The sequence below is a fragment of the Dryas octopetala genome, chromosome 9, assembly GCF_963921425.1.
Source record: "Dryas octopetala chromosome 9, drDryOcto1.1, whole genome shotgun sequence".
Classification (NCBI taxonomy): domain Eukaryota; kingdom Viridiplantae; phylum Streptophyta; class Magnoliopsida; order Rosales; family Rosaceae; genus Dryas; species Dryas octopetala.
The window spans coordinates 16,544,321-16,571,558 of record NC_141374.1 but is presented as its reverse complement, the minus strand read 5'-3'; the positions used below and the strand labels follow the sequence as shown (position 1 = coordinate 16,571,558).

Here is a 27,238-nt window from a genome sequence, read left to right as displayed (position 1 = left end):
CTGCCCGACCATTAAGGGTATGGAGCCACCGTCGAGTATAGTGTAGCAGTTGAGTGAAAGAGGCTTATAGGGGTCACCACTCCCCGTCCTACAATCAACTCGAACGTTCCAGGGAACCGAAAAGAAACAGGTAGGTCCGTTGAAGCCTACCCCAAGCATGTAGCTCTCGCGAGTCTTTCGGCTATAGAACAATCAGTGCCGTCTTGTCTGCAATCTGGGGTTCCGTGAGTTGATCGCCAACGCGATTAAACGTCCGGAACTAATAAGCACCATGCAGGTTCACTGATCACTTATGATAAACTTCCCCTTCCTTTTAGCTTGAATAGAACACAGAATGAGAGTGAGACTCCCTCGAAAGGAGTCGAACGGTATACTTCAATCTTTAGGACAACGGGGACAGGGGGGCGCAGGGGGTACTCCCCCGCAAACGATTGTCCTTCCAGAAAGAATGTTGCTAACTTTAAGGAACAGTAATAGAAAACACTTTTGAAAATCCTAAGGGAGAGTGAGTGCTCCCTCGAAAGGAGTCGAACGGTATAAAGTGCGTAGTTCTCTTCCGCTAAAGAGTAGCCACTGGATTCGCATTGAGTTGTCTCTCGAGTTGGAGTGAGGGAATGGACTCACAGAGCTCTCCCGTACGCCCAAAAAGCGATAGGGAGAGCGTATACGAGGGAGTGACCGAATGACCCAATGTGTCTTGCTTATATTCTTGATGGAAATCCTTGATTTAATTTTCAACATTCTCAACAAAAAAAAAAAAAAAAAGACTTAATTGTGAACATTATTTTTGTTTGGGTCAAAACTTAATTTTGAACATACACAAAATAGTTTGTTGCTCATGATGGTCGGTGCATATAATTATATAAATATATAATAGAATGTTTCCTAATTAAGAGGCTCGTACTTGGCCAATAAAAAAAAACGAAGGCTCCTAGATCAACTTCAACGTGGCAATTCGGTAACGGATTATTGGGGTACACACACTCTGCGGTAAGGGCGCATGCACCATAAAATATTCCCGCTTTACCTCCAAGTTCCAACACTCCAACTGTAAGTCCCGTCCGAGACAATTTCAGCTAATTTTTCTGGAATATTCATGCCGTTGCCATGCTTGTTAAGCTGTGACAGCTTCTCTTCCTCATGGACTCCCCAGTTCGAAACAATTTAACCCCTAATTTCAATTCTTTTCGTCTGCGCTAGAGTTTCTGACAGTTCTCAAACAGAGCTCATGGACCCTCAACACCAACAATGGCGTCCTAGACCTCCAATCCCAGGTACCCTCTGCCCCGTTTGCTCAATTTCTCACTTTCCCTTCTGCCCTCCACACCCACCAGCCTTCAATCAAAGCCCTATCTTCCCTTTCGAATCAGGTCACTCCTTTCAAAGATCCGGTTTTGACCCGTACATAGGATCCGTCGGTACTCCGAGCCCGTTCTTAGGTAACCCCAATAATGGGTTTGAAAATCCCAGGCCCTGGCACAGAAACCCTAATTTTGACATCGACCCATATGGGAAAAACCCGTGCAGAGAAGGCTTCGCGCCTCCGCCGCCACCACCACCGCCGTATGAATATGGTGTCAATGGGTACGTTGGTGAAGGTGATAGGAATTTTAAGAGACCAAGGGTCGATGGTTCGGGTTTTACGAGCGAGTTTAACCCGAACAATGAGAGGATTTCGTTGGAGAATGAGCGAAGATTGAAGCTAATTCGTGATCATGGTGGGGCGAATTCAGTTTCGGGTAGTAATTCGGGTTCTAATAGCGAAACAAATAGGTGTACTCAAGAAAGTGAGGTTTTTCAAGAGAATTATAGTAAACCTGGTGTTAAAGATCACGGAAGGTTTTGCAACACTGATATGCAGAATAACAGGAATTTCCCCAATTCTCAAACTGAAGAGGTTAGTCAATCTCAACAGGTTCAAAGTAAAGACTCTGTGCCTGTAAATGAACCACAGCATTCCCATATGAATAATTGGCAAGCACATCCTGGGATGAGTACACCATACTATAACCATAACAATCAGCTACCACAACCCTATGGAATGCAGCGGCATTCTGTCCATTGGAACCATGAATTACATGCCTATGGACAACCAAGTGATGCGAGACAGCCTGGAGTTGCTCAACATGGCACCCAAAATACAAACGAATATGGAGGCTACTTTGTGCCCCCTGCTAGTGGTAGATTGGTTTCTGAAAATGCAGGTCATATGCCAGCTTCTCGGTCATTCAGCAGGCAGCCTCCTCTTCCTGCTTCTCCACCACCTCCTCTTCCAATGGACGGTCCATCAAAATCGTCATCTTCCTTGTTTCCTGTTCCTGCTGGTTCCTCGCCAATGATGTCTTCACCATATCCGCCAATTCCTGAAGCCCACTCCTTGGTGCAGCCTTATTTCCATAGTAAGCCATTTTCACATGTTTCTACTGGCTTTGTTATGGAGGTACAGTTGCTTTCTTATATGCGTTTTTGATTTAGCTTGCATTGTTGTTAGGGTTGCATTTTTGTATTGGAATTCTAATGAGAACTTTGTTTTGTAATTCCCCAGGAATCTCATGTCTTCCATCAAACGTTATCAAAGCACTATGTGGGAGAGGGACAGCCATTTCCACAAAAGCATTCATCTTTGGATAAGCCAAAAATTATCGATGCTTCCCACTTATTTAAGCAGCCATATCGAGTCACTCGCCCTGATCATTTTGTAATAATCCTTCGAGGGCTTCCAGGTACCAAATTTGAATTTCTAATATGTGCACATTGTGCTTCTTAAGTCCTTTAGAAAATTTTAACTTTGCATCACTAGTGGTCTGATTGATTCATAGGGAAGCAAATATTTTAAATTAGTGCTTAAAGGGCAGTGAAAAGCTATAATATATTGAGCCCCTCCAAAAGATTTGCATGGATTGGTGTATGCATTGTAATGTCAACTGTCACATGCATGTTTATGCTCTGTAAGCATTTTGACGTGGCTGCAGGATACTATACAAGATGTCATGCCATCTCACTTGCTTTCAGAGTTTTTGACCTTTGACAATATTCTGGAAACCTTACAAAGCATTTCTTATATCAGGTGGTGGAAAGAGCTACTTAGCAAAGATGTTGCGTGACCTAGAGGTTGAAAATGGTGGTGATGCTCCACGAATTCATTCCATGGATGATTATTTTATGACAGAAGTAGAAAAGGTTTGTTATTGTCTCTATTTTTCTTGATTAAAAAAAATATTCTTATTAATTGTTGTAGAATTTTCTTCATGCCTTTTGTTCTTTGCTTCCTTTCACTTTCTTGTGGGTTCTTCTTTAGTGTTCTTTGGGCACTTGAGAGAATTTAACTAAGTATTATCTTTTGTCCTAAAGATTGAAGAAAGTGATGTTTCAAAGTCTTCAAGTTCAGCCAGAGGCAAGAAGCGAGTGATGAAGAAGGTGATGGAGTATTGTTATGAACCTGAAATGGAGGAGGTAATGCAAGTCAAGATATCCAAAATCTTAGAAATTTCGTTTGATATCTCTGTCATGCTTTACATTCTTGGCATTTATAGTTCTATGATCATATTAATTGTTTAAAAGGTCGTGTTCGTTGGGAGGAGGTTTGTGTTTTGTTGTATCAGGCAATATATTGTTCTTGGACTCCAATGCAATATATATATATATATACACACACACACACACATATATTTATATGGCAAAAAGAAAAAAAATTGTTGGGCGGCTTTGATAATTTTGGGCACTACTTTTTTAAACTTTTCAAAAAGAAAAAAATTTGTGCACTTTCATTTGTTATTCCAGTAACTACCATTTCATTTGTTTGATTTTGAATGCTAATTCCTCAAGTTTCTGTTGTAAGGTTAGTCTTTTTGTGTATTAATTGTCAATTTTAATATTTTGTTGTCTCATACTCTCATGTATGCAATTGTGTTAACCTGGTGGCATTTTATTTTGGTGGGGGGTGGCTTTAATATTTCGGTTATATTTTCCTGTAGTTTTTGAACCATTATGATTTTGGCATGTCTGGTATGAATCATATGATTTAAGATTTTTATATTTTTATTCATATAAAATTGTATCAAATTTAAACCTCAACGTTTTCATGTCTTCACCACAGGCTTATCGGTTGAGTATGCTGAAGGCATTTAAGAAGACCCTCGAGGAGGGTGTTTTCACCTTCATAATTGGTATGAGTTCTCTAATTTGATACTGAAAAATTACTGAAAACATCGAACTTTAGATCTTCACCTTTTTTTGTTTGCATTTCCTTCTTTGCTTTAGAGCCATTAAAAAAGGCTTGGCAATTTCTGAGATTTTCCAGATGGAATTACTTGCAAATTTTGTGTACAATTTGGTGAGAGTTTTTTTTTGGGTCTAATGATGTTTAGGTAGTGCATACTTTGATTTTCAGTAGCTCCCTCTGATGCTGGTGGTAAGCACCAGCTCTGAGACATATGTCTTCTCTAAAACATGGGTGCATAAATGACCTGCCTGAGTTAATGTTTAGATAGAAATCCAAACTTGTCTTTTATTATCTTAAAAGATTTTCTAATCCTGAAGCATTAAAATGATAAAAGTGATTAAAGGTTGTTCTAATTGTGCTGGCTTTCCAGTACATTTAGTAAGCAAAATGATCTAGTTTAATTATAGATTAAGTGGTGATGCAGTGCCCATGCACTGCCTTCATTTTCACTAACTACAGATGCAGTTTTGTTCGGAAATTGACCCTTTTGTTGGTGGTATGTGTGCTTCGTCTTAGTGGATGACCGCAATCTGCGGGTAGCTGATTTTGCTCAGTTTTGGGCAATTGCAAAGGTATACCCTCATTTCTCTCTTTCTCACAACCTCTGCCATGTGTTCTGAAGTGTCGACTCTTTTTTTGAAATGCACTCACCGTTTTCATGAGAAACTGGGTGGTGGCATCATGTTTCGTATACTTATCCAATATAATTTTGCTTAGGCACTTTATCTAGAGAGCTAGTGAGAAATTTCCTATTGTGTCTATATCCTAGATTAGCAATGCTGTAATGTATTTATAAAATTTATACAGTGACTTTAATTATCCCAAAAATGGGTTAAATTTTTTCAGGACTTGTTGGCCACATAGTGCCACTGTCTAATTTTATAAAATTTGAGTGTAGTTATCATTGGTCTTGCATTAATTGTAGTTTTTCAAAAAATTAATTTTTATTAAGTTTTAAACTTTTTATGTAGGGGGGTGGGATAATTTGTTGCTCTGTTTAAACATTTCTAATTATCATTTGATCTATTTCATGCATTCACCAGGTCTGCAACCTACCTTTTTCTGGGCTCCATGATAGAATTGATTACGATCGATGAAATTATAGTTTCATGTTCATAAGATAAGACATTACTAAAGAGACTTTGTTTACTCATGGAGCTAACTATATGTGGCTGTAGTTTGGATTTCCAGATTAGGTGTTTGTTTCTGTGCCTACCTTACTTTCTTGGTTGCAAAGTGGGATTTAGGTTTAGGAAAATCTGTTTTCATTTATCTGGTCTGATTTGTCAAATTTTGTAGTGCTTCTGTGTGAGGCTGCTGCCTATGTAAGGAAGCTGATCAATGCCACCACACACGAAATTTCATTTAATTTCTCCATCTGGAAGCAATTTTCCTCTCTTTACTACTAATAGTACAATATTAATTTCATTTAATTTTCCTCTCTTAACTGTCATATTTTGATGGAAAGGGATGATGGTTAGTTCTTTCAATATCCAATAATGGTGGTTGATCATAAAGTAGTGACTTGTGGATTCATAGTATATTATTTGCTTCACTGATTGTGCTTTGTTTTCTTGTCAGAGTTCGGGGTATGAAGTTTATATACTAGAAGTACCATATAAGGATCCAGCGGTGAGTATTATCTGTTGCTACTCTATGGTGTGCAGTGCTTTGTCTCACTATAATTGGCATGTGGTTATTGGTGCTGTTTTATTTCTCAACAAAGTTAAAAGGTTATCAGTTAAAAAATACTCTTATCAAGTGTCCTGGTGAAATGACGATGAATATTAGATGGATATGGAAATTTTTTTTAATGAGGCAGTGCTTGTATACAATGAAATTAGTATCTTGCATGCCATAATTTGTGCTGTATAACTGACATTTGATAATTCTCTTTCTTGAAAAGAAACCTATATTAGGTATAAATTGGGAAAGGTTTTATTGAAGATTTGAAATTTCTTGGATTTTCAGGGCTGCACGGCTAGGAATGTGCACGGCTTTACCCAAGATGACATACAGAAGATGGCTGGACAATGGGAGGAAGCTCCATCTATATACTTGCAATTGGACGTCAAGGTTTGTTTTCATTTAACTTTTAGATTTCGCTTTGGGTTAGGATGGAGAGCTCAAAGCAAACATCAGTTGTAGGTAGAAACAGTTAAACATGCAGTCGAGTAAATACTCTTACACCATTTAGGGGGGAGGGGGGAATATGAAGAAGAAAAAAAGAAAACCTTTGTGTTTGGTTAGGATGGCCAAATCCTAACCAAATACTTTTTAACATAACTTGTGAATGTAAAAAACTGTTTTTTGGTCCATTAACGGGCTTCACAACATTGTGGTGTTCTACTACTACTCTATAAGGAGTCAAAGCCAGGATGTTGTCTATTAATAAGGGAAACATCACTTCTCTACAAGGGCTGATGAGTGTAACAAACACTTGCGATTTTGTTTCGACTTATATTTGCTTCTGGGATTTGGTTTGACACTGTGTATTGCTGGCTTGACAGTCCTTGTTCCATGGAGATGACCTGAAGGAAAGTGGCATTCAAGAGGCAAGTTAATCGCCTGTGATTCTTTTGATCTTTTCCTTTCTTTTGAAGAAGAGTTCTCGGGTATCAGATATGCCTGAATTGCTAAAGCTTGACTGTGTGATCTGAGTGTGACTTGGTAGAAAAGAAACATGTTTGTATATGTGCGTATTTTTAATTGTGCATTGTTACATTGCGGATCACCACAGACTATTGAACCTGTTGACCATATGGTGAAGTCAACGTGATCAACGATGTTGTGGGTGTCATGCATTCACATTGCGTGGTGAAACACCCTATATATATCAACATTAATCTCTTACTGGTGAAAATGGAATCTATACTCATCAATCATTGGATTAGAATCTATACTCATCAATCATTGGATTAGAATCTAATGGCTGATCATCAAAATCCATAATGTTTTAGAGAAATGTCAGTTGTTGGATGTTAATCCAGTGTATGCAAACATGAATTTTTGTTCTCACCTATGAGTAGGAGATCATTACTGTATATATGGAAATTTGGATCTATTTTCATGTTGGTTTGATCTTAATCCATTTTTCATGTGATGTCTACCAGGTGGACATGGATACAGAAGATGCAGATAATGATGGTCCATCTGGATTGCAAGAAAGAAAGCCTGATAAGATCATAGCACCTGCTTCTGGAGATGGTGCACCTGATGGTATGCTTGGCTTTTATTCTTCCATCTTAGTAATTATATGTGGGGTGATTTTAGTTAATCAGGTATTATAAATCTTAAGCCTTAGGTTCTTCAAAGGATGGAAAGAACTTGGATGCTGAAGATGACCATCCAAATGCAGAAGTGAAAGAACTAGGAAGGAGTAAATGGTCAGAAATATTAGATGAAGATGATACTGATAAAAATGAACGTGTGAAGGATAATTCTAATGCTCTTTCTGGACTGATTCAAGCTTATCACAAGGAAGCAAAATCTGTCTGCTGGAGTGACCGGGTATGTGTTTTCTGATCAATCATTTGGTGATGTAAACGCTTAGTTGAAATCTGTTCCTTGTACCTCTTATGCTGTTTATGGCAAGGTATGGTAATTGTAATTTTGAAACTATAGACTGCCACTGTCATGACTTCTCGTTTATATAATTACTTTCTGTTATAGAATTGATTGTTAGGGTGTCCTTAAGAAGAACAATATCTTAGGTAAAATGGTGTTAATTCATAAGTTTTTCCACTTCAATGACCAGAGAATTTTGGTTTTCAGTTTGCTTTTATGCATGGATGATGGCTGGCCTATGATTTTCTTGGCTCATTTCTTAAAATGTGCAAACTGCTCTTACGATTAATTTTGGATTCAGGTTTTCTTACATGCCTTTTTCATCAAATTCTCTTTTGCACTTCTGTTTCTTAGTTGCAACTTTTTTTTGTTTCTCCAGGTTGGCAATACTGGGTTTTCAATAGCAGCAGCAAAGAAGGCAAATGTCATGTCTTTGGTGATTGGTCCGGGTGCTGGATACAACTTGGTTTGTTATTTTTATATCACGGATACAACTTATTAGTAGAGACTACTTGGATTATCAGGAAACTAATACATTATGCCTTTCATGAAATTAGCTAGAAGCCTAGAACCTTAACTCTGAAAAGAAGCTATGGATTCAAGACTCACATAGTTGCTCTATATGTAGTTTCATCTTTGTTATAGTACTTTCTTTTCTGCTTGGCTAGTTAATGTAATACAAAGTTCCCCCTTCCTTTAGAGTACTGCTCTTGTAATATGTGTGTATGCATCATCTGTTTTTATATGGCTTCCTTTTCTAAGGCCAGCAAAATGGTCTCATTGTGTTTTACTTCCAACACTTGCAGAGGTCCAATCCATTACCTGAAGAAGAGAAGCCAGTCTTAACCCGTAGTAGTGGTGAATCAAGGAGGCAGAATGTATTCCAAGAGCAACTTCGTGCAGAACGTGAATCCTTCAAAGCTGTTTTTGACAGGAGGCGACAGCGGATTGGTGGACTTGGTTTGGATGAAGAATAGTTATAGTAGTCAGGATTCTTTCCTTGAAAGTGTTGTTGGAATATTATTTTTGTTAATATGTCAATTTAGTAGTTGTTTGTAGTAGATTGGCACTTGAATGAGGTGGATCAATCCCAGTGATTTTGTATTGTTATAACAGAATGTTGTTTAATTCGGTAAAAAAAACAAGATAATTATTTTCTATGCCCTTGAAGCCTTAATTGTATGAATAATTGAGGTTGACTAGATACTAATAAATGAGAACCGAAGATTATTGTTATTATTAATATTTTAAGGCCTGTATATGTTGAACGAACTTGATGGAATTTCAGAGCATGTGTTTTCAGCTTTGTACTCAGTGCTACTCGCCCAAAGGTCCAACAAATAATATAGGCTATGGCGATCTTCATGAAATCCGAATCTGGTTTAATGGTTTCATTTTCACATACCATGGTCATCATCTTATTGTTGTGAATCACTAATTGCATCTTAACTTTGCCTGTCAATTCAAGGATAAAACCATGGTCCACATTGCCGGATTAGATACACATGATGAAGATTACAGGGTTTTTTAAAAGTAAAATGAATAAAAACCTGTGTGTTTCGATGAAACAGGAAAAAGTGTAAGGGGAGCAGCCATCTTTGCAACTTGGAACCTTTATTCAATGTGATTTACCCACTGGTGATAACTTATTTGCATTCCAGTAAGAGGAGATTATCAGTAAAAACGTTTATCTAATCTAATACAATACAAACATGCTCTCACGTGTCGCATTACCCACCACCAAGTCTCTGTCTCTTTATACTATTGTCACAAAAAAAACAAAGTAATCCTCCCTCTGTTTTATACGACTTAGCACATCATATCCTTCATCACCACCAATTGGAAGCCGAGACAAAAGCTCTCTCTGTCTCTCTCTCTCTCTCTCATGGCCATTGGTGGTGGTGGTGCTGCTGCTGCAGGGCGCTGCCTTGCATGTTTCATGGATCCAGAAGCAGCCAAATGCAGTATAACAATCTCCAGCAGCAGGCAAACCATTCATTTCCCTCACCATGTAAACCCACTCCCTTCAAAGTCAGTCATGCCTAGCTAGTCTTAATTTGCTTTACTTCAAACTTGTACATATGCTGCTATATATTTCTTTTGCAAACTATCTATTCTAGTCTTCACAAATGGCATGACATGTGATTGTGATCTTCCTCCTCCTGTAAACAGAGGTCTCAATATTTGTGTTCGCTTTCCATGAATGGCTGCCAAGGAGACCCTCACCTCCCTTTAGGTACTATTCAAACGCGTTCATTTCCAGCAGTTCCATCACCTTCATTGGCTCTGGACAGCCTCAACTCCGCCATTGCTGAATTGAAATCAAACCCACCTCCTTTTACCTCCGGAATCATACGTCTCCAGGTAACCCATGTTGAGTTCTCAATGCAATTCAATTCAATTCCACATGTTTCTGTCAACTTTTCTTATCTGTTATTGGCTAGTAGGCCAAAAAGGCTTCATTTTTAGACCAATGGGATTGTGCCACGTGGTTGGGTGGCATTGAACAGCATGGGCATGGCATTCCTATTCCTTATCCTGCACTGCGTAACACATGACATGGCAAAATGGCATGACCAATTGCCTTGGTCTGAACCTGATAAAGAAATTACTAAACTAAGAAGAAAACTTTGCTGTGAACTTTATGATATATGCAAATCCACAATTAGGGCGTACTAACATAATAAATTACGTTAAAGAGAAAAAAATGTTGTAGATTCAAGTTTAACATACAAATGTATGTCAGAACTTGCAAGGCAGAACAAGTCAACAATGATGCACTAGAATAAAGTTAGTACTACTAATACAAGTAGCATTGTATTTGAAGGTGCCAATCCAGCAGCATATTGAAGCAATCGATTGGCTGTATGCCCAAAATCAATTCCTTCCACGCTGTTTCTTCTCCGGTAGAAGCCAAACCAGCAATTCTAATCTTTACATTGATTGCACCAATGGGAGTTATGACCAGAGTCCAATGAAACATAAGTTGGTCAGCGTTGCTGGTGTGGGTTCTGCAGTATTCTTTCAGGACCTGCATCCATTCTCATACAGGCATTGGAAGTCTTTAAAGAGGTAAAAAGAAACAAAAATATTGTAACAAGTTCAATGAAATTCCAATGTATAACTAATGTTTTTTTCTTTTGAAATCCAATGTATAAAACTCAAGTCTAATTTTCTCATCTCTTGACTGAAGGTTCCTCTCTACAGAATGTCCTCTTATTCGCGCTTATGGGGCAATCCGTTTTGATGCAAGAGCCAACATATCATCTGAATGGGAGGCGTTTGGTTACTTTTATTTTATGGTCCCTCAGGTAGAACAATCATTTATTTGCTTTTGTGAAATGGTTCTAGCCATAGGTCATGTTCCTCTGTAAGTATTTATCCCATCTGCTGCTAGATACTAAATGACAGGTTGAGTTTAATGAGCTTGAAGAAATTTCAATGCTAGCAACAACTGTTGCCTGGGACAATGCCCTTTCATGCACTTTGGGACATGCAATTGATGCACTTAAAGCTACAATGCACCAGGTTCAAATATTATTAGGATTGAGTTAAACTTGCATGCTTAGCATTTGTTTAAGATGTTTCTTTCATGCCAATTCCATCATGCTTATATGAATTCTTGATTTTGCAGATCTCGTCCATTGTTTTAAAGCTACGAAGACAAGTTCCTCGGACACTAATGTTAAGCAATAATCACATCCCAAGTAAGACATGTTGGGATCTTGCTGTTAATAGAGCTTTGCAGAAAATAAGGAAAAGCGACTCAGCTCTTATTAAGGTACTTGATAATCCATGTGACAAGTTTATTTTCAGTATTGAGACCCACCTCTTCATCTCTCTTATTACTAAATCAATCTTGTCTCGGGAATTCAGGTTGTACTTGCACGTAGCAGCAGAGTAATAACAGCTACTGATATTGACCCTCTAGCATGGTTAGCTTGCTTGCAGGTATTGTTTTCTTCAACTTATTAACTCGGTGAATTTTCTCTGCATAATATCAGATAACAAGTTAATTATGGTTAGTACATCTGAGCTAAACTTTGCAGGTTGAAGGTGAAAATGCTTACCAGTTTTGTCTTCAGCCACCTAATGCACCAGCGTTTATTGGAAACACGGTAATTTTCTTAAAAAGATTTAACTTTCATTCAATACACAATCCATTCCCTTCAATGATCATCTTTACTATTTCCTAATTATATGAATTCTATATGTTATCTTTCTGGATAACATAGATATCTGAAGGAAAAGATTCATAGAGTTGTATTCTGCCAAAAGAAGTTCATTTTTTAAGTTGTTTTGGTTTTGAATTTGATGATCTTTGTGAATAGCCAGAGCAACTGTTTCACAGAAAATGGCTTGGCATTATTAGTGAGGCTCTGGCTGGAACCCGTGCCAGAGGTGAATCGATGCCTGAAGATCTTCAAATAGAACTTGACTTACTTTCCAGGTTTATCTCAATCTTTTTTTTTTTTAATTCATTGTTGTAACGTTGTTATACTTCACTGTATCAATTTCAGCCATAAACCCATGAAAGTTTCTATTACAGCCATAATTTCACTTATTTTTTACCAGCTAACATCCAATTCATTCTTTGTATTTGTCTTTGTTATTCATTTTGCAGTCCCAAGGACCACCTTGAGTTTACTATTGTACGAGAGAGCATAAGAAAAAAATTAGAGGCAAGTTTACTTTGGGTGCTTTTATGTCTGAAATATATTGTTGATTTTGTTTATAGGCAAGCTTACTTTTGGGTGATTTTACCATTCTTGTTTCGCAGAATGTATGTAACAGTGTCCTAGTTGAACCAAAGAAAGCAATCCGAAAACTCCCTAGAGTCCAACATTTATATGCCAAATTGTCTGGGAGGTTAGGAAGTGAAGATGATGAGGTAAATATATTACATTTTTCTGCATAAAACAATAACATTTCCTTCCAATCTCGTACAATCTGGAATTTTGAATTACATTATATCTCTATGTTCTGCACCCCACTAGTTTACCTCCTGATTGTTAATTTCTGGATGACATGTTTCTTCCCCCCTCCCTCCCCCCTATAATCCCTGTCGAATTTGAAGTTTTACTAGCCATATGCTTTTTTTCAGTTTGACATATTGTCTTCTCTTCACCCTAGTCCAGCAGTTTGTGGATTTCCAACAGAAGAGGCACGGGTCCTTATTGCAGAAACAGGTACATCATACATTTATGTTCTTAAATTTCTAGTATAAATTTTTGGTTGTACTAACTTCTATACATTCACAAATGTTGTTCAGAAGTATTTGACCGAGGGATGTATGCTGGGCCAGTTGGTTGGTTTGGAGGAGGAGAGAGTGAGTTTGCTGTTGGCATTAGGTCAGCACTAGTGGAAAAGGTAAACCAAGTAAATTCTTCTGTCTACCTTTTCTCTTTTATAAAATGAAATTGTAGTCACTATTATGATCTTGTGTTGCACTGAGAAATGGCTCCCCACTTTTCACACGAGCCCCAGCACACAGTTTTTAGAGATAATAAGTTGAGTTGTTGAAGAAGAAATTAGTTTATATTTTGTCTGTTGCATCAGACACAATAGGCTTGCCTTCATTATCATTCCAAACTCGTAGCACTGACTGTGTCGGATCCTAGGGTCTTGGAGCATTGATCTATGCTGGAACAGGGGTTGTGGAAGGAAGTAATGCATCATTAGAATGGGATGAACTGGAACTCAAGATTTCTCAGGTGTGTGTGTAGAGTCAAATTGACTTGTGTTAGTGTTGTGCAAGAGAATAGGTGCTTGAATAATTTTTTACGCTTTTTGATCAATGCTGCAGTTCACCAAGCTGCTTGAACTAGAAGTACCTTTAGAGATTAAAAGCTGATGTCGCGAGTACTATCAACCGAAAAGGTCAGTGGTTGTTGAGTTTTTAGCCAGGATTCTTTGATGACAATACTTGTCTTTCTTTCTTACTAGCTTATTTGGATGATTTCTTGTTAAAGAGATGATCTGTAAAAATAAAGTCGAAAAGAAAATAAACATTGAATTGGGAATGCCTAGATTATTCTTCCGCTATTTCTTGTGCTAAAGAAATTGCTTAGCATGATGATAACTTAAGTGGGCATGGTATGAAAGCTAGTAAAGCATGATGATAGTTTGTATAAATTCTAAGAACATGTTGCTACCACACCATTAGTAAACTCGAACTATTTCTTGACCATGAAGGGCAAAAAAAGGAGAGGATGGAAGGTCAAATTGCAGAATATATATATCAAAGTATATATATCTTGACTAGAAAGAACAAATTAAATCAACCAATACAATCAGAAATTTATTAATTGCATTATTTACATTTTTGTGTAAACTTCTCAACTTACTTCTTCCCAATATTATCTTTTATATTTCCATTCTTCCCCCAACTGTCACATCCCACCCAGAATTGAAACTACAAAAGCAAGAAGAAAGAGTACTTACTGTGTTTTGTCAGTTACTCTTCACTGTCTACTGCTAGAACCTCTGTTCTTTCTTAACAGGGTTCAGTTTGAGCTTCATACACATAAGAAATACACATTTTTTCACCTGGTTCACCAATATTATAGCATGTGGTTTGATTACACCACGCGACAGTGTTCTGTGGGTTAGTTCTCAGCATTCATTCACAAGTAATGGGTTGTTACAATATTCAACAAATTAAATTAATTGCTTTGCAAAGTTTACTGTATTTTGAACAAGGAACTTACCGGTGGACTTGCTTGTTAAAATTTTCGGTGACTCCTACAGGATCGTCATTGTAGGCGTCATGGGCAGCCTTCTTGGCTTCTTCAGGTCGCTGCTTCCAGTGGTCATCAAAATGCCCAATGTTGGCCTTCAATGTTGGAATTGTCATTGTAATAAAAACACATAAAAATAGCAGATTTAGCTTGTCACCACCTTCCATTGCCATCTCTCTCTCAAAGTATTTCTTTCACTTTGAGCTTTTTATTTCTTGTTTTTTCAATTTTTATATTTTTTTTCTATTTCTATATTGATGTACAATGTGCAATGTAGGTAGCTAGCTAGATTGAGGCCTATGAGTGTGGCACTTACATTTGCAGGAAGTTGCCATGGTTTTGTTTAAGTTAATTGTTTGTGTTTGTAGTTGTACATGGGGAATTACAAGGTTTGAGAGCTAAATAGCAGAAGCACTACCTGTTTGACATCTTTTTCTAGAATTTTCAATGGTGATTCCTTTTTTTTTTTTGCAGGCAGACTTAAGACTCTAATACAGTAGAAAGAAAAAACAAGAAAGATAAAGGAATGAAATCAATTTGGCTAATTGTTGAATAAAATGAAAATTTATTTATTAAAGTAATTTCTATGTGGATGCAGCCTAAGCAAAGCCACAAATTCCATGCGTGCATACTATACAACTATGCAAGTATGAAATGATATATACTATAGTAATTAAAATTAGAATTAGAGTCCGCCGCCAAGACAGAAAGATAGGTAGTTTGGGCACAAGGAAAGCAAAGAATAGTGTCCTTTTCCACCTGTTGAAAACCCAAATAAGCCACCACCCCAAACTTGACATGCATGCAGTCCAACAGGGAAAGTTTGGAATAACAATGCATCATTCATTCATTCCCACAAGGAAAGCTGTTTGACTCCTCAACATTTTTCACATCATCATCATCAGCTAAACCATTTCTAGCGAGTCCTATATATAATACAATATCAGCCTTTGCCTCCATCACCACAAAGCATCGTACTATCATTTCATTAACAAGAAAACTGCAATTGTAAGGTTCAGCTTGTTGTTCATTGCATGATGGCAGATGTTAGAGGAACAACTACAAGAGCGATGGGAGAGAGATCAGCAGCAGCAGCAGCAACTTTAACAGCTTCACGTAAAAAGATTGAACCTTCCTCAGATTGGACAGAGGACTCACATGGCCATTATCTTCTCGTTGATCTTCCAGGTATGTATATATCCAATTAATGATCAGGAGGCAAATTGTATCCCAGCTCTTAATTGTAGCAACCATGCATGCATTGACATTTCTGGCTCAAAATTGTCTCAGATTTCAAAAAGGACGAGGTGAAGCTTGAGGTCAGTACCTCAGGCCAGATGATAGTCCGCGGAGAAAGGAAAGAGAATGAGAAGAAAAATGTCTATTTTGAGCTGTATTTCCCCATTCCACCATACTCAGATGTTGATAAGATCACAGGAAAATTTGATGGTGAGGTTCTCTATGTGATTGTACCAAAGGTAGTAGCAGTAATGGAAGAAAAGAAAGAACCTGAAACTTTAGAGAAGGCAAACGTCGAAAGCGTTACAGCAGCAGAAAACATGCACCCAAAACCCATAAATGATATTGGAGAGTGCTCAAACAAACATGATGGCACAAATGGTGGAGAGTGCTCAAACAAATTAGGCAATGCCCACATATTCTTTTCTCCGGAAAATATAAGGAAATGGGAGCGAGAAGAAGGCATTTTAAGAAGCGCAATGGAGATGTTGAGAAAAAACAAAGGGATAGTTATTACAGCCGCATTAGCATTTTCATTGGGGATGCTAATATCTCATAAGTTCCAATCAACAGGACAATGAGAATTAAGGCTAGCTCTCAATTATCTTGTGTGTTAAGTTACTTATACATACTCTCTCTCTCTCTCTCTCTCTCTCTCTCTCTCTCTCTCTCTCTCTCTCTCTCTCTCTCTCTCTCTCTCTCTCTCTCTCTCTCTCTCTCAGTAATCTCTTGTTTATACCATATGGTCTCTAACATGGACATTTAAGCTTATGTACAGAATAAGAATGTTAATGAATGAAATATATCCTTATAATCGTCTCTTTAATTTTCTAACCTGTTAGCATAAATTACTGATTAATCATTTGATAAGAATTTGTAATAATAAACCTTATGGCTTAACTACAAAGGCCTCTACGAATTAAACAGGGAACCATTATATTTATTTTTCACATCCCGTTCATGATGTGTCATTTCTCTAAAGTTATGCAATTCATCATTCCAATACATATGAAAGAAGCTACGATAATAACAAGAAGCAAGGCTAAAAATAGGAGGGGGTATTCAAAGAGATTCTGCACCCAAGTAGTTCTTTATACAGAATGCTGAGTTTCAAACGCAAATTAACATTTCATTCAGACAAAATATCAACCAACATTGCCACATTTGTACACAACCAAACAGATATCAAACCCACCACATCGTGCACTTTTCCTCAATTCACATATCACGCACAAGAAAGGAATACATCCTCAACCTCTCCTCTCCTCTCCTAAACCTCTTGAAACCCTATAAATGCAGCAATACCACGTCTAAGGTCATCTTCAGGATTGCGTTCAGCGAGGTAAACGTTTTGACAAACAGAAATCAAGCACCTAATTCAATTCCCCTTCGTTACTAAATCCATCCCCTGTAATATATCATGAGGGATAGACAAGGGGCAACCGAGTAGTCCTTCAACTTGCGAAGCTTGTGATCATTTATGAGCTTCAAAGTAAATATGTACGAATTGAACCTTGCGTCTTCTTCCTCAGGAACCTCCACCTTAAATACTCCAGTGGGATACTTCAATATATTAGCAGGATGGCCTGTGTTAGTAAGCTTCTCTGGTTTGAAATAAACATTGTAGTGCATTATACTGGACTGACAAGACATGAAAATGATTAGCATGAAGCCTAGCAGCGAAGCCTACTAAGAATGGCCAACCTGTTAAAAAATAGAAGTCTGATCTTTCTGCAATCAGGAACAAGTAATCCTCTAATGATTCTTCACATTTTCCCTTATTAATGACCGCGTATGATGGTGAAAAGAACATTTCAGTGCAGTGCCATTGCCCACTGGAGTATTGAAGGTGGAGGTTCCTGAGGAATAAAAAACAAGGTTCAGTTCATGCATATTTATTCTAAAGCTTGTGTTGTGTAAAGACCAGACTTCCATACTGTAACAGGATGGCCATTGTTACTAGGCTTCTCTGATTTGAGATCAACATCATAGTGCAATGTGGCACTCTCAGGATTCTAAGCAACATGGAAATGATTAGCACGAAGCCTAGCAGTTTGGATAGATTTTGTGCCCCCATTATCAGATAGTTTTTCTGAGAGATATCTGTCTGCATTGTCCAAAGAAGATGGAGGAGTCATCTGTTTTGAACTTTCCAGTGTTTCTATTCCAAGAACAAGAGTATCTGTGAAGGGGGAAGAAGGAGTTTTATCATTAAGGCTGATTACTTATGTCAATTCAGATGGCTATACTAGATGCAGCAAAAAGCTGACCCAAAAAAGATGAAGAATTAAGCCCAACTCTAAAAAAAATAAAAATTCATCGTCAACACAATAAGAAAAAACCAGCTTTCACAAAACTGACTTCCAAATCAAATTGTTTAGCAAAAATTTCGGCTTTCACAATATATAGTAATGATTTCTTAGTAACATCAACAGACTACTTTAATAACAAATAAAATAAAAATGTAAGGTATCCACCACTAAGGCACCAACCACTTCAAACTGGAGTCAGTAAAACCAAAGTAGTGTGTAAGCAGAAAACACACATTGATAACCACAATCTCAAGGCCAAAAAATAATAATAATAAGCACAATCTCATTATATACATACACATGTTGCACAACAAAAATTAATCAGATAAATTAGGGGAAAGTATGCAAATTTACTTTATAAATTAACCATGCTTCACAGCCTATTCCTCAGTTGTACAATTGTATGTCAAAAAGTTGCAACATGGGCTTATAGCAAATAGCTTGAGTAATTATCTATATTACCTTATTGTCAATTGAATTATCATGGGTGAAAAAAGCTTGGAAATTGAAACAAAGAGAAAAATGAGAATCGCAAAAAAGGACCCAGAATCAAGAGGTCCATACCAGGAGAGTTGTTGCGTGTTGCTGGAGATGCAGGAGAAGACGCTGTGCGTCACCACACTCTAGTGAAACTGTTCAATGCCGCCCCTTGACTGAGAGTGAAAGCCACACTTCCCCTGGTGGGTCCCACCACCTTCCCTCGAAGAACAATAAGAAGAGGGCCTCCATGGCCACAACAACCACCAGTGCCTCTTCCTCTTCCTCTATAACCAATTTCCAGTTTCCATTGGAGAACTCGAACAATGTGGGCCGGTTGCTTTATATGGGCAATGGGCTCACCACTTGGTTGGGCCGCCTATAGTTGTGGGCTTGCTTCACAACACTAACAATGTAATAAAAGAATAGTGGTGAAGGCTTGAAGCAACAATCAGCTTCTACTAGGTGTGCATTGTGCAAGATATGATACTATGATAGTGTAGACCTTAGCTATTGATTAATTAGTGTTTTTAACACCTTTTTAGTTGCTAGGAATATCAAGCATTATCTTAAATTATCAATTTGTTTATTGACATTATGCCCCTACATTCCATTTATGTATTAAACCTCTTGTATTGGACCTATTGGTTGACATAAAGTATGTTATGGATTTTATAATATTGAATTATGCTTTTCAAGTTGTTATATTAGTAATACTTACAATGATTTTTTCATTCTAATTATGACTCTTCTCACGTGTATGTTTTCTTGAACTGATTTGACGAATCAGTAGGTCTCAAATGCTTGCTTGAAAAGTGAATAAAAAATGAATCGTAAATGATATATGAGATGTGAAGAAATCACTAATTAAACCAAAACTCTAATACCAGCTTAAATAAGTAATAAGTAAACGTAGAACTTGAAAGTCCAAGTTAAGATATCCATATAATACTTAGCATTATAAATTTCATCTAACCACATTGAGAAATATTCTTATAGTTCAAAAAAAATGTGTAGAAAATGAACATCATATCATTGACTAGTTGGATTCTGAATCTTTTGTTGGATGCATAGGTTTGATCAATGTTAATGGTTGGATAATTCCTTTATTCAAATAGAAATCTGAGTTAAAGTTGTAGCAACACCTTATAAAATTGTATTAATTAATTAATACAGCCTTTGATAGGCATAGCTAATGATCATATGTGTAAGTTTAAGAGACAGAATAGAGCATCTCTGTAAATTTTTGGACATGTTAGAATTGGATTGGTTAAGAATTGGTAAAGTTGAAAGAAAACAGTCTTTGTAATATAAAGCTTGTATAGGCATATATTCATTAGGCTAAAATTAATATGCGAAAAATGGAAGGGGCATCAATTCAAAAATTACTTTATGTGAGAGGGGTGGATCGGATTCCTGGAGCAAATAACCCACCAATTTTCAAAAAGGGGGGAGACCACTTCAACATATGATGCGGGATGGAGAAGCTTCTTTGAGATACGTGCCAAAAGTTGTGACCCACTCTCTGTTCCTAAATTCCTATTTATCCATCCTTTATATCATTATATGTCAGTGTTGATTCATTTCTTTAGTATTAGATTTAGGGGCAATTGCAATTGTCATCAAATTACAGATAAATGGCGAGTGAGTCTTCGGTGGGGCTTGCCCCATAGAAGATTTATCCGATAAATGGCTGTGTATATTTAACTGATGCATTACGATTAAGGTCACTTTAGTGGTGAGCCAGGTGCTTGCGCTTGCTGAACACAGTTGTCCAATAGTTGCATGTATAATGGAGAAAAAACCAAATATGGCACTTGACTTGAAATTTGAGTTTGTACATTGACAAGGGAATGGAAGGGGACATAGAAGAGAATAAGAGAACCAAATAAAGGCGATATATGCTTTGCACACAACTTTATTCAAAATGTGGATGCTTTTCACAAAAAGGAGAGGGACATGTTTGGGACTCGAATCATGTGCCTTCAATTGCATGCACTACTTGGCATCTCATCTATGGCGTATGAGCACCAAGTATTTATCATGTATACGTACCACCTATCCCATATAAGTTATATAACACATTCACTACCATTCTTATTTTTCCTCTTCTTCTTTTTCATTGTGATTCCAAGTTGGTTGGGACTGAATATTAGATTGTGATTAAATTAAGCCCCTTATGCATATTTATTTGGCATGCAATGCTCTTGTTTTAAACTTGCATCTCAAGCAGTGAATGTGTCAAATAAATTAATTATAGAAAAGAAAAAAAGAAGAAGAATGTGTGAATTATAATTCATAACGAATCCATAAAGAAGGAAGCCCAAAAGTGGATTGAAACCTTCAAGAGTGAGAATGGAATCTAATCTCTCCCCCCACTGCCGCAAGGCCCGCAACTCCTCGCACCCAACCCAACAGCCAAAAAAAAAAAAAAAGACATTGCCCTAAACATTAACACACACAAAATAAAAAATCAAATCAAATCAAATAACAAATAAAACAAAATATAAAATAAATGTTAAATACAAACAAAAATAGAAATAGTAAAACCATGCAGCGCAAAGCAATAGAGAATTTGAAAAAAGCGTACACCTCAAAAGCAAAACCCAAACCCATCACACACACAGTCACAGTCCTCCCCTCTCTTCCCCCGCGATCAACGCAAAACCGACTTTTTGTCCAAACCCCGAATCGTTTTTTCAACACTGCAAAACTGACACCACCAAGATGAGACCATGACTACTGCGAGGGTGTCGTTTCATCAACCGCCACCGCAGCCACAGCCACAGCCACAGCCACAGCCAGAAGCACCGCAGCAACCGCCTAGGACCGTCAGGAAGCTCGTGGTAGAAGTGGTGGACGCACGTGATCTTCTGCCTAAGGATGGCCAGGGCAGCTCCAGCCCGTACGTGGTGGCGGACTTCGACGGCCAGCGGAAGCGGACCTCCACCATGTACAAGTCCCTCAGCCCCGTCTGGAACGAAGCTTTGGAGTTCGTCGTCTCCGATCCCGAAAACATGGACTACGAGGAGCTGGAGATCGAGGTCCTCAACGATAAGCGCTACGGCAATTCCAGTGGCAGCGCTCGTAAAAACCACTTCCTCGGGAGGGTGAAGCTGTACGGCAGCCAATTCTCCAGACGCGGCGATGAGGGATTGGTGTATTTTCAGCTCGAGAAGAAGAGCGTGTTTAGCTGGATTAGGGGCGAGATTGGCCTGAGGATTTATTACTACGATGAGTTGGTTGTTGAGGAAGAACCGGCACCGCCTCCGCCGCAAGAGGATCCGCCGCCGGAGAAGCCGAGATCTCCGGCGGTTATTGTGGTTGAAGAAGGTAGGGTGTTTGAGGTCCCTGGCCATGGGACGGTTGAGGCCACCGCCACTGTTCACGAAGGCTTGTACTCGCCGCCGATTGTGGTCATCGAGGAAACGCCGCCGCCTATGGTTCAAATGCATCATGAGCCGGCGGTTCACGAAGTGGCGAGTCAGCCTCATCCGGAAGTTCAGTTTCAACCGGAGGTCAGAAAAATGGAGACGCAGAGAGTACATGGCGAGAAAGTTCGAATCGTGAGGAGGCCTAACGGAGACTACTCTCCGAAAGTCATTTCTGGAAAGTTCGCGGCGGCAGAGGCGGCGGAGAGGATTCATCCCCGCGATCTCGTGGAGCCCATGCAGTATTTGTTCATCAGAATTGTGAAAGCTCGCGGACTCACCCAGAACGAGGCTCCCTACGTGAAGGTCCGTACATCGAGCCACATCTTGAAGTCGAAAGTGGCGGTTCACCGGCCCGGCGAGCCGACGGACTCGCCGGAGTGGCACCAGGTGTTCGCGCTCGCACACAACCGGCCTGACTCAGGGAGCACGACATTGGAGATCTCCGTTCGTGACTCGCCTTCCGAGCACTTCTTAGGCGGCGTTTGCTTCGACCTCTCCGACGTGCCGGTTCGAGACCCTCCAGATAGTCCCTTGGCTCCTCAGTGGTACCATCTAGAAGGCGGTGCCGGAGATCAAAACTCTAGAGTCTCAGGCGATATCCAGCTCTCCGTTTGGATCGGGACACAAGCCGATGACGCGTTCCCGGAAGCGTGGAGCTCCGACGCGCCGTTCGTGTCTCACACGCGCTCTAAGGTTTACCAATCGCCGAAGCTCTGGTACCTAAGAATGACGGTTATGGAAGCTCAGGATCTTCACATTGCATCAAATCTGCCTCCATTAACGACTCCAGATATTCGAGTCAAGGCTCAGCTCGGGTCTCAATCCGCGCGAACCAGGCGCGGGTCCATGAACAACCATAGCGCGTCGTTCCACTGGAACGAGGACCTCATCTTCGTGGCGGGGGAGCCTCTGGAGGACTCGCTGATACTGCTGGTGGAGGACCGTACGAACAAAGACGCGGTGCTGCTCGGCCACATCGTAATGCCGGTGAGCTCGATCGAGCAGCGAATCGACGACCGCTACGTGGCTTCCAAGTGGTTGGGGCTGGAGGGCGGTGGAGGCGCGCCGTATTGCGGCAGAATCCACCTGCGACTCTGCTTGGAGGGTGGGTATCACGTGCTGGACGAAGCGGCGCACGTGTGCAGCGACTTTAGGCCCACGGCTAAGCAGCTTTGGAAGCCGGCGATTGGGATTTTGGAGCTGGGGATTCTCGGCGCTCGTGGCTTGCTCCCGATGAAGGCCAAATCCGGTGGGAAAGGTTCCACGGACGCTTACTGTGTGGCCAAGTATGGCAAAAAGTGGGTGCGGACTCGGACCCTTACTGACAGCTTTGACCCACGGTGGAACGAGCAGTACACGTGGCAGGTCTATGACCCGTGTACTGTCCTCACCATTGGAGTGTTTGACAACTGGCGCATGTTTGCTGACGTGTCCGAGGAAAAGCCAGACTACCGTATTGGGAAAGTACGGATACGTATATCTACACTGGAGAGCAACAAGGTGTATACCAACTCGTACCCGCTGTTGGTGTTGTTGAGAACCGGGTTGAAGAAAATGGGAGAAATTGAGTTGGCGGTTCGGTTTTCTTGCCCATCTCTGCTGCCTGATACATGCGCAGTTTACGGGCAGCCGTTGCTTCCCAAAATGCACTATCTCCGCCCTCTTGGGGTGGCTCAACAAGAGGCATTGCGTGGCGCCGCCACTCGAATGGTGGCAGCGTGGCTTGCACGCTCGGAGCCGCCTTTGGGGCCTGAGGTGGTTCGGTACATGTTGGATGCGGATTCACATACTTGGAGCATGAGGAAGAGCAAAGCGAATTGGTTTCGAATTGTGGCTGTGCTTGCGTGGGCGGTCGGGTTGGCAAAATGGTTGGATGATATCCGGAGGTGGAGGAACCCGGTTACTACAGTATTGGTCCATGTGTTGTACTTGGTTCTTGTTTGGTACCCGGATTTGATTGTCCCAACTGGGTTTCTATACGTATTCTTGATCGGTGTGTGGTATTACCGGTTCAGGCCCAAGATACCAGCTGGAATGGATATTAGACTCTCGCAGGCGGATACGGTTGTCCCAGATGAACTTGATGAGGAATTTGACACAGTTCCAAGCTCAAAACCACCCGATATCATTCGGGTTCGGTATGACCGGTTACGAATGTTGGCTGCCCGGGTCCAAACTGTTTTGGGTGATTTTGCGACCCAAGGTGAGCGGGCCCAGGCCCTGGTGAGTTGGAGGGACCCAAGGGCCACAAAATTGTTCATTGGTGTGTGCCTGGCTATCACTGTGGTACTGTATGCTGTGCCACCAAAAATGGTTGCTGTGGCCTTGGGATTTTATTATCTCCGCCACCCCATGTTCCGAGACCCCATGCCGCCGGCTAGCTTGAACTTCTTCCGGCGGCTGCCGAGCTTGTCGGACCGGTTAATTTAGGAAGAGTAGATGTCAGCATTTTTTTTAGGTGCCAAATTAGGAGGGGTGTGACAATCAAACAAACAACTGTGTTGGGTTGAAAAAAGTGGTCCTTAATAACATTGTAAGGACTAAGGAGTGAGAAAAGTGAAGAGGAAAGTGGCAAGTTGTCATCATGTTCTTTTATTTTTGGTTGAATTGATTGACTGACTGCTGAAAACTCAGACTTGATATAAGAGAAAGGCAATTAGGAGGAAGAAAAATGAGTGGTAGGCTTAAAAGGGAATTTGGATGGCAGTGAGAGCTTGCTGTAAGCCTGTAACGATGTTGCGGAAAGTATCAACATTGAAATTGCTTTCTAACATATTAAATTGCATTCACACATTTCTTCAAGTGTTTGTTTCTCTATACATGTTGATAATTAAACCTCATAGAGAATGGCAAGTGTGTTTCTGTTTCTTACTAATACTGTATGTGTTCATTATTATATTTTTATTTTCTCCGTCTATTTAACATTTTGATTCTAAAGAAAAGGATCAATTACCTATCAAAATATATTGATGGTATGTCTTCAACTCCCAATCAGTCAACAAAAATGTTGCACTTCAAATTTTGCCATCAAATTTGCTCACTCTCACAGTCACTCTCTCAGTGCTTAAAACATTGTAATTCATATGTTCCCTATAATTGGGGCCCACTGGATGGTATTCCAAATACATTGTTGGCAGTAGCCTGTAAAGACTCCACTCCACGAAATTTACTCAAAGGACCCAATTTGTGTCTGTCATCAGAATAAATTGTAATTATAAAGCTTGTTAGTCTTTTTAAGTCCCACAATCCTTGAAGAATAAACAAAGTGGCTAGCTAGGTAGGTCCCTACATATATGGGAAGAGTCCACCATAGAGACTTAGAGATGATTTCAAAAGGGTTGTAGAAAGTTTCACTTTTGTACAACATAGTACGCATGAACTTCTCAGCTATAAGGAAACTTCCTCTTGCCTCTTTGGTGGCTTCCCCTGCCTTATCAATAAATAGCCATGCCACCTTATTATATGATCTTACGATTCTTACACACAATTACATGCTCTACCAATTAATCAAGATTGGTAAACTCCATTGCTTTACACCCAAATGAGGAACACTCCTGGTGTATACTCTGACATTGGCAAGAAGGCCAGAGGTTAAACACTCAACACCATTGTCTTCTCTGTCTCCTTTTGTTTCTTGCAATGCTTTACATTTTCTTGTATACCTACTTCATGATACATATTCTCTTACTTTTGATTAGATCTTCTCTATCAGGACTATGCTCGTCAACCGCCAATTCGTTTCAATTATCAAAGGCTTAACTGGAGTACTGATATCTCATGCAAAGGTTAATCTGTCAATGATTGCTTTTTCACATCATTACATTCTGTCATTTAAGTCTTGCTTTATATGGAGTACATATACATTGCTTGATTTATTATATTGTTATTTTATATGAATATGTCTAAAAAGAGCATTATAATTCAGATATTGGGCACAGTAATATGATTTGTAATATGAATCTTGATATTGGTTCCTATGTATGTGGAAAAAGAGCATGGTTTGTTAATTTCTTTGACTTTTACAGTTGAAGAGGTTGTTCCTGGACTCAGCACCCTTTTCAGCTTTATCATACCAATTTCTGGCAAGGTAAAAATTTCCATCATCTGCCATCTGAACTACTTTCACCTTAATGTTTGTTCTAAAGCATTATCAAGTTTGGTTTACTTGTTGAGGCAGTGAGAAGTGATAATTACACAAGGCTTCATCCTTAGATTCACAGACACCATTGTGGTAACAGGTGGAACTGCAATACAAAAATGGTTTTTCTGGGGTTACTGGAGGCATCGGACTGATACCAAATCCCTTTAGCGGATATGATCCAATTGCAAATTTCTCTGGTGTGATAGGAAGCACTCTTTTCTCCCTTGGAACTGACCTTGTCTTTGACATATCTACAAGGGCATTCAACAAATTCAATGCTGGTTTGAGCTTCAATAGTGACTTTGTTATTGCTTCATTGTCCTTGTGAGCAATCCTTGTGAGACCTTGTAGAAAATTATTTATCACCGTCCTTTCAATTTGTATGAAGTTGTTGACATCAACATAGTACTCTGAATTATTATGCTGCAGGGACAAGCTGGACACTTTGAAAGCTTCATGCCACTACATGGTGAACCCCATGACCAACACAGCCATTGCAGCAGAGTTGAAGCATAGCTTTTCAGTCAATGATACTGCCCTCACAATTGGTGCCCAGCATGCACTTTTGCCCTCTACACTGGCCAAGGGTCGAGTTAGCACGCATGGGCAGGTTGGTGCTCTTATACAGCAAGGGTTTTGGGAAACGATCTTTCTGTCTATATCTGGAGAAGTGGATTTTACAGGCATAAACACAACTGCAAAAATTGGACTGTCTCTGGCTCTAAGGCTCTGAAAATAATATAAACTGGAAGCAAATTTGCTGGTGTAGCAAACTGGAATAATCATCTTCCTTTACTCATTGCAAGCAACATGTTACATGTCCTTTCTGTTAAGTCAGGTATTGTAGGTATAAGGGAGAGATTTTGGTTTTGTTCATATGTAGGTCAATAGTGGACATAGTGAAGGGAAAACTGTATACAATCCGATGAAATTTGGTACTTCTATGTTGGAAAGAAGTCTTTTTTCTGTTCTAGGATGTTTAATGCTTGTATGTAGCGGTCTAGGACATTCGCTTGAAGGATATTTGTGTTCGAACTTGGAAATTTGCTAGAACAATTGATATGGCCATATAAAGCATTTTTCAGTCGTCTAAAACAATTAAAAGG

At 39.5% G+C, this 27,238-nt stretch overlaps 5 protein-coding genes and 1 long non-coding RNA gene across 14 annotated transcripts; 5 read left to right on the top strand and 1 right to left on the bottom strand.

Annotated features, from left to right (window-relative positions):
* Positions 1-1,075: 1,075 nt before the first annotated feature.
* Positions 1,076-8,959, top strand: LOC147274907 (P-loop containing nucleoside triphosphate hydrolases superfamily protein). Of its 2 annotated transcripts, none has more exons than XM_086227386.1 (13): positions 1,076-2,440; positions 2,546-2,723; positions 3,068-3,180; positions 3,352-3,453; positions 4,097-4,166; positions 4,739-4,794; positions 5,804-5,854; positions 6,194-6,298; positions 6,733-6,777; positions 7,336-7,441; positions 7,527-7,732; positions 8,169-8,255; positions 8,596-8,959. In XM_086227386.1, the coding sequence occupies exons 1-13, from the start codon at positions 1,229-1,231 to the stop codon at positions 8,764-8,766; spliced, it is 2,502 nt and encodes an 833-aa protein (XP_086083512.1). In that variant the 5' UTR covers positions 1,076-1,228; the 3' UTR covers positions 8,767-8,959. The 2 variants fall into 2 exon arrangements, with proteins under 2 accessions (XP_086083512.1, XP_086083511.1); XM_086227385.1 differs by having other exon boundaries at positions 7,521-7,732.
* Positions 8,960-9,608: 649 nt separating this feature from the next.
* On the top strand, positions 9,609-15,705 carry LOC147274906 (isochorismate synthase 2, chloroplastic-like). 7 transcript variants are annotated; one of them, XR_015124225.1, is made up of 17 exons: positions 9,611-9,800; positions 9,962-10,153; positions 10,617-10,861; positions 10,983-11,100; positions 11,201-11,317; positions 11,424-11,570; positions 11,666-11,740; positions 11,839-11,907; positions 12,121-12,239; positions 12,414-12,471; positions 12,570-12,680; positions 12,894-12,978; positions 13,062-13,168; positions 13,411-13,503; positions 13,596-13,669; positions 14,293-14,396; positions 14,540-14,957. XR_015124225.1 is itself a non-coding variant. In XM_086256988.1 (16 exons), the coding sequence occupies exons 1-15, from the start codon at positions 9,675-9,677 to the stop codon at positions 13,641-13,643; spliced, it is 1,710 nt and encodes a 569-aa protein (XP_086113114.1). In that variant the 5' UTR covers positions 9,611-9,674; the 3' UTR covers positions 13,644-13,669; positions 15,574-15,705. The 7 variants fall into 7 exon arrangements, 4 of the variants coding, with proteins under 4 accessions (XP_086113114.1, XP_086113113.1, XP_086113115.1 ...); XM_086256988.1 differs by lacking the exons at positions 14,293-14,396; positions 14,540-14,957 and adding an exon at positions 15,574-15,705; XM_086256987.1 differs by lacking the exon at positions 14,293-14,396 and having other exon boundaries at positions 9,612-9,800.
* LOC147274905 (uncharacterized) lies at positions 15,567-16,558 on the top strand. Its single transcript, XM_086256991.1, has 2 exons — positions 15,567-15,717; positions 15,820-16,558. The coding sequence occupies exons 1-2, from the start codon at positions 15,567-15,569 to the stop codon at positions 16,347-16,349; spliced, it is 681 nt and encodes a 226-aa protein (XP_086113117.1). The 3' UTR covers positions 16,350-16,558.
* A 281-nt stretch (positions 16,559-16,839) lies between these two features.
* LOC147274904 (uncharacterized) lies at positions 16,840-18,852 on the bottom strand. 2 transcript variants are annotated; one of them, XR_015124240.1, is made up of 3 exons: positions 18,645-18,852; positions 17,706-17,950; positions 16,840-17,627 (listed from the first exon to the last, which is right to left on the bottom strand). It is a non-coding gene; the product is annotated as an uncharacterized LOC147274904 (long non-coding RNA). The 2 variants fall into 2 exon arrangements; XR_015124239.1 differs by having other exon boundaries at positions 16,840-17,950.
* Positions 18,853-21,107: 2,255 nt separating this feature from the next.
* QKY (C2 calcium/lipid-binding plant phosphoribosyltransferase family protein) lies at positions 21,108-24,787 on the top strand. Its single transcript, XM_086257201.1, has one exon. The coding sequence runs from the start codon at positions 21,293-21,295 to the stop codon at positions 24,419-24,421; it is 3,129 nt and encodes a 1,042-aa protein (XP_086113327.1). The 5' UTR covers positions 21,108-21,292; the 3' UTR covers positions 24,422-24,787.
* A 692-nt stretch (positions 24,788-25,479) lies between these two features.
* On the top strand, positions 25,480-27,139 carry LOC147274902 (mitochondrial outer membrane protein porin of 36 kDa-like). Its single transcript, XM_086256267.1, has 5 exons — positions 25,480-25,581; positions 25,690-25,776; positions 26,017-26,078; positions 26,230-26,456; positions 26,562-27,139. Exons 1-5 carry the CDS (start codon positions 25,533-25,535, stop codon positions 26,863-26,865), a joined length of 729 nt encoding a protein of 242 aa, XP_086112393.1. The 5' UTR covers positions 25,480-25,532; the 3' UTR covers positions 26,866-27,139.
* The last annotated feature ends 99 nt before the right edge of the window (positions 27,140-27,238 follow it).

Bases quoted from the DNA above. Each gene is read 5' to 3' on its own strand.
- LOC147274907 (XM_086227385.1), top strand. From the start codon at position 1,229: ATGGACCCTCAACACCAACAATGGCGTCCTAGACCTCCAATCCCAGGT. The intron at 4,167-4,738 runs GTATGAGTTCTC...GCTTCGTCTTAG, and splicing joins TGTTTTCACCTTCATAATTG to TGGATGACCGCAATCTGCGG. The intron at 8,256-8,595 runs GTTTGTTATTTT...CAACACTTGCAG, and splicing joins CGGGTGCTGGATACAACTTG to AGGTCCAATCCATTACCTGA.
- LOC147274906 (XM_086256988.1), top strand. From the start codon at position 9,675: ATGGCCATTGGTGGTGGTGGTGCTGCTGCTGCAGGGCGCTGCCTTGCA. The intron at 11,571-11,665 runs GTACTTGATAAT...TCGGGAATTCAG, and splicing joins GCGACTCAGCTCTTATTAAG to GTTGTACTTGCACGTAGCAG. The intron at 12,472-12,569 runs GCAAGTTTACTT...CTTGTTTCGCAG, and splicing joins GCATAAGAAAAAAATTAGAG to AATGTATGTAACAGTGTCCT.
- LOC147274905 (XM_086256991.1), top strand. From the start codon at position 15,567: ATGGCAGATGTTAGAGGAACAACTACAAGAGCGATGGGAGAGAGATCA. The intron at 15,718-15,819 runs GTATGTATATAT...AAATTGTCTCAG, and splicing joins TCTTCTCGTTGATCTTCCAG to ATTTCAAAAAGGACGAGGTG.
- QKY (XM_086257201.1), top strand. From the start codon at position 21,293: ATGACTACTGCGAGGGTGTCGTTTCATCAACCGCCACCGCAGCCACAG.
- LOC147274902 (XM_086256267.1), top strand. From the start codon at position 25,533: ATGAGGAACACTCCTGGTGTATACTCTGACATTGGCAAGAAGGCCAGA. The intron at 25,582-25,689 runs GTTAAACACTCA...ACTTTTGATTAG, and splicing joins CATTGGCAAGAAGGCCAGAG to ATCTTCTCTATCAGGACTAT. The intron at 26,079-26,229 runs GTAAAAATTTCC...TTGTGGTAACAG, and splicing joins TCATACCAATTTCTGGCAAG to GTGGAACTGCAATACAAAAA.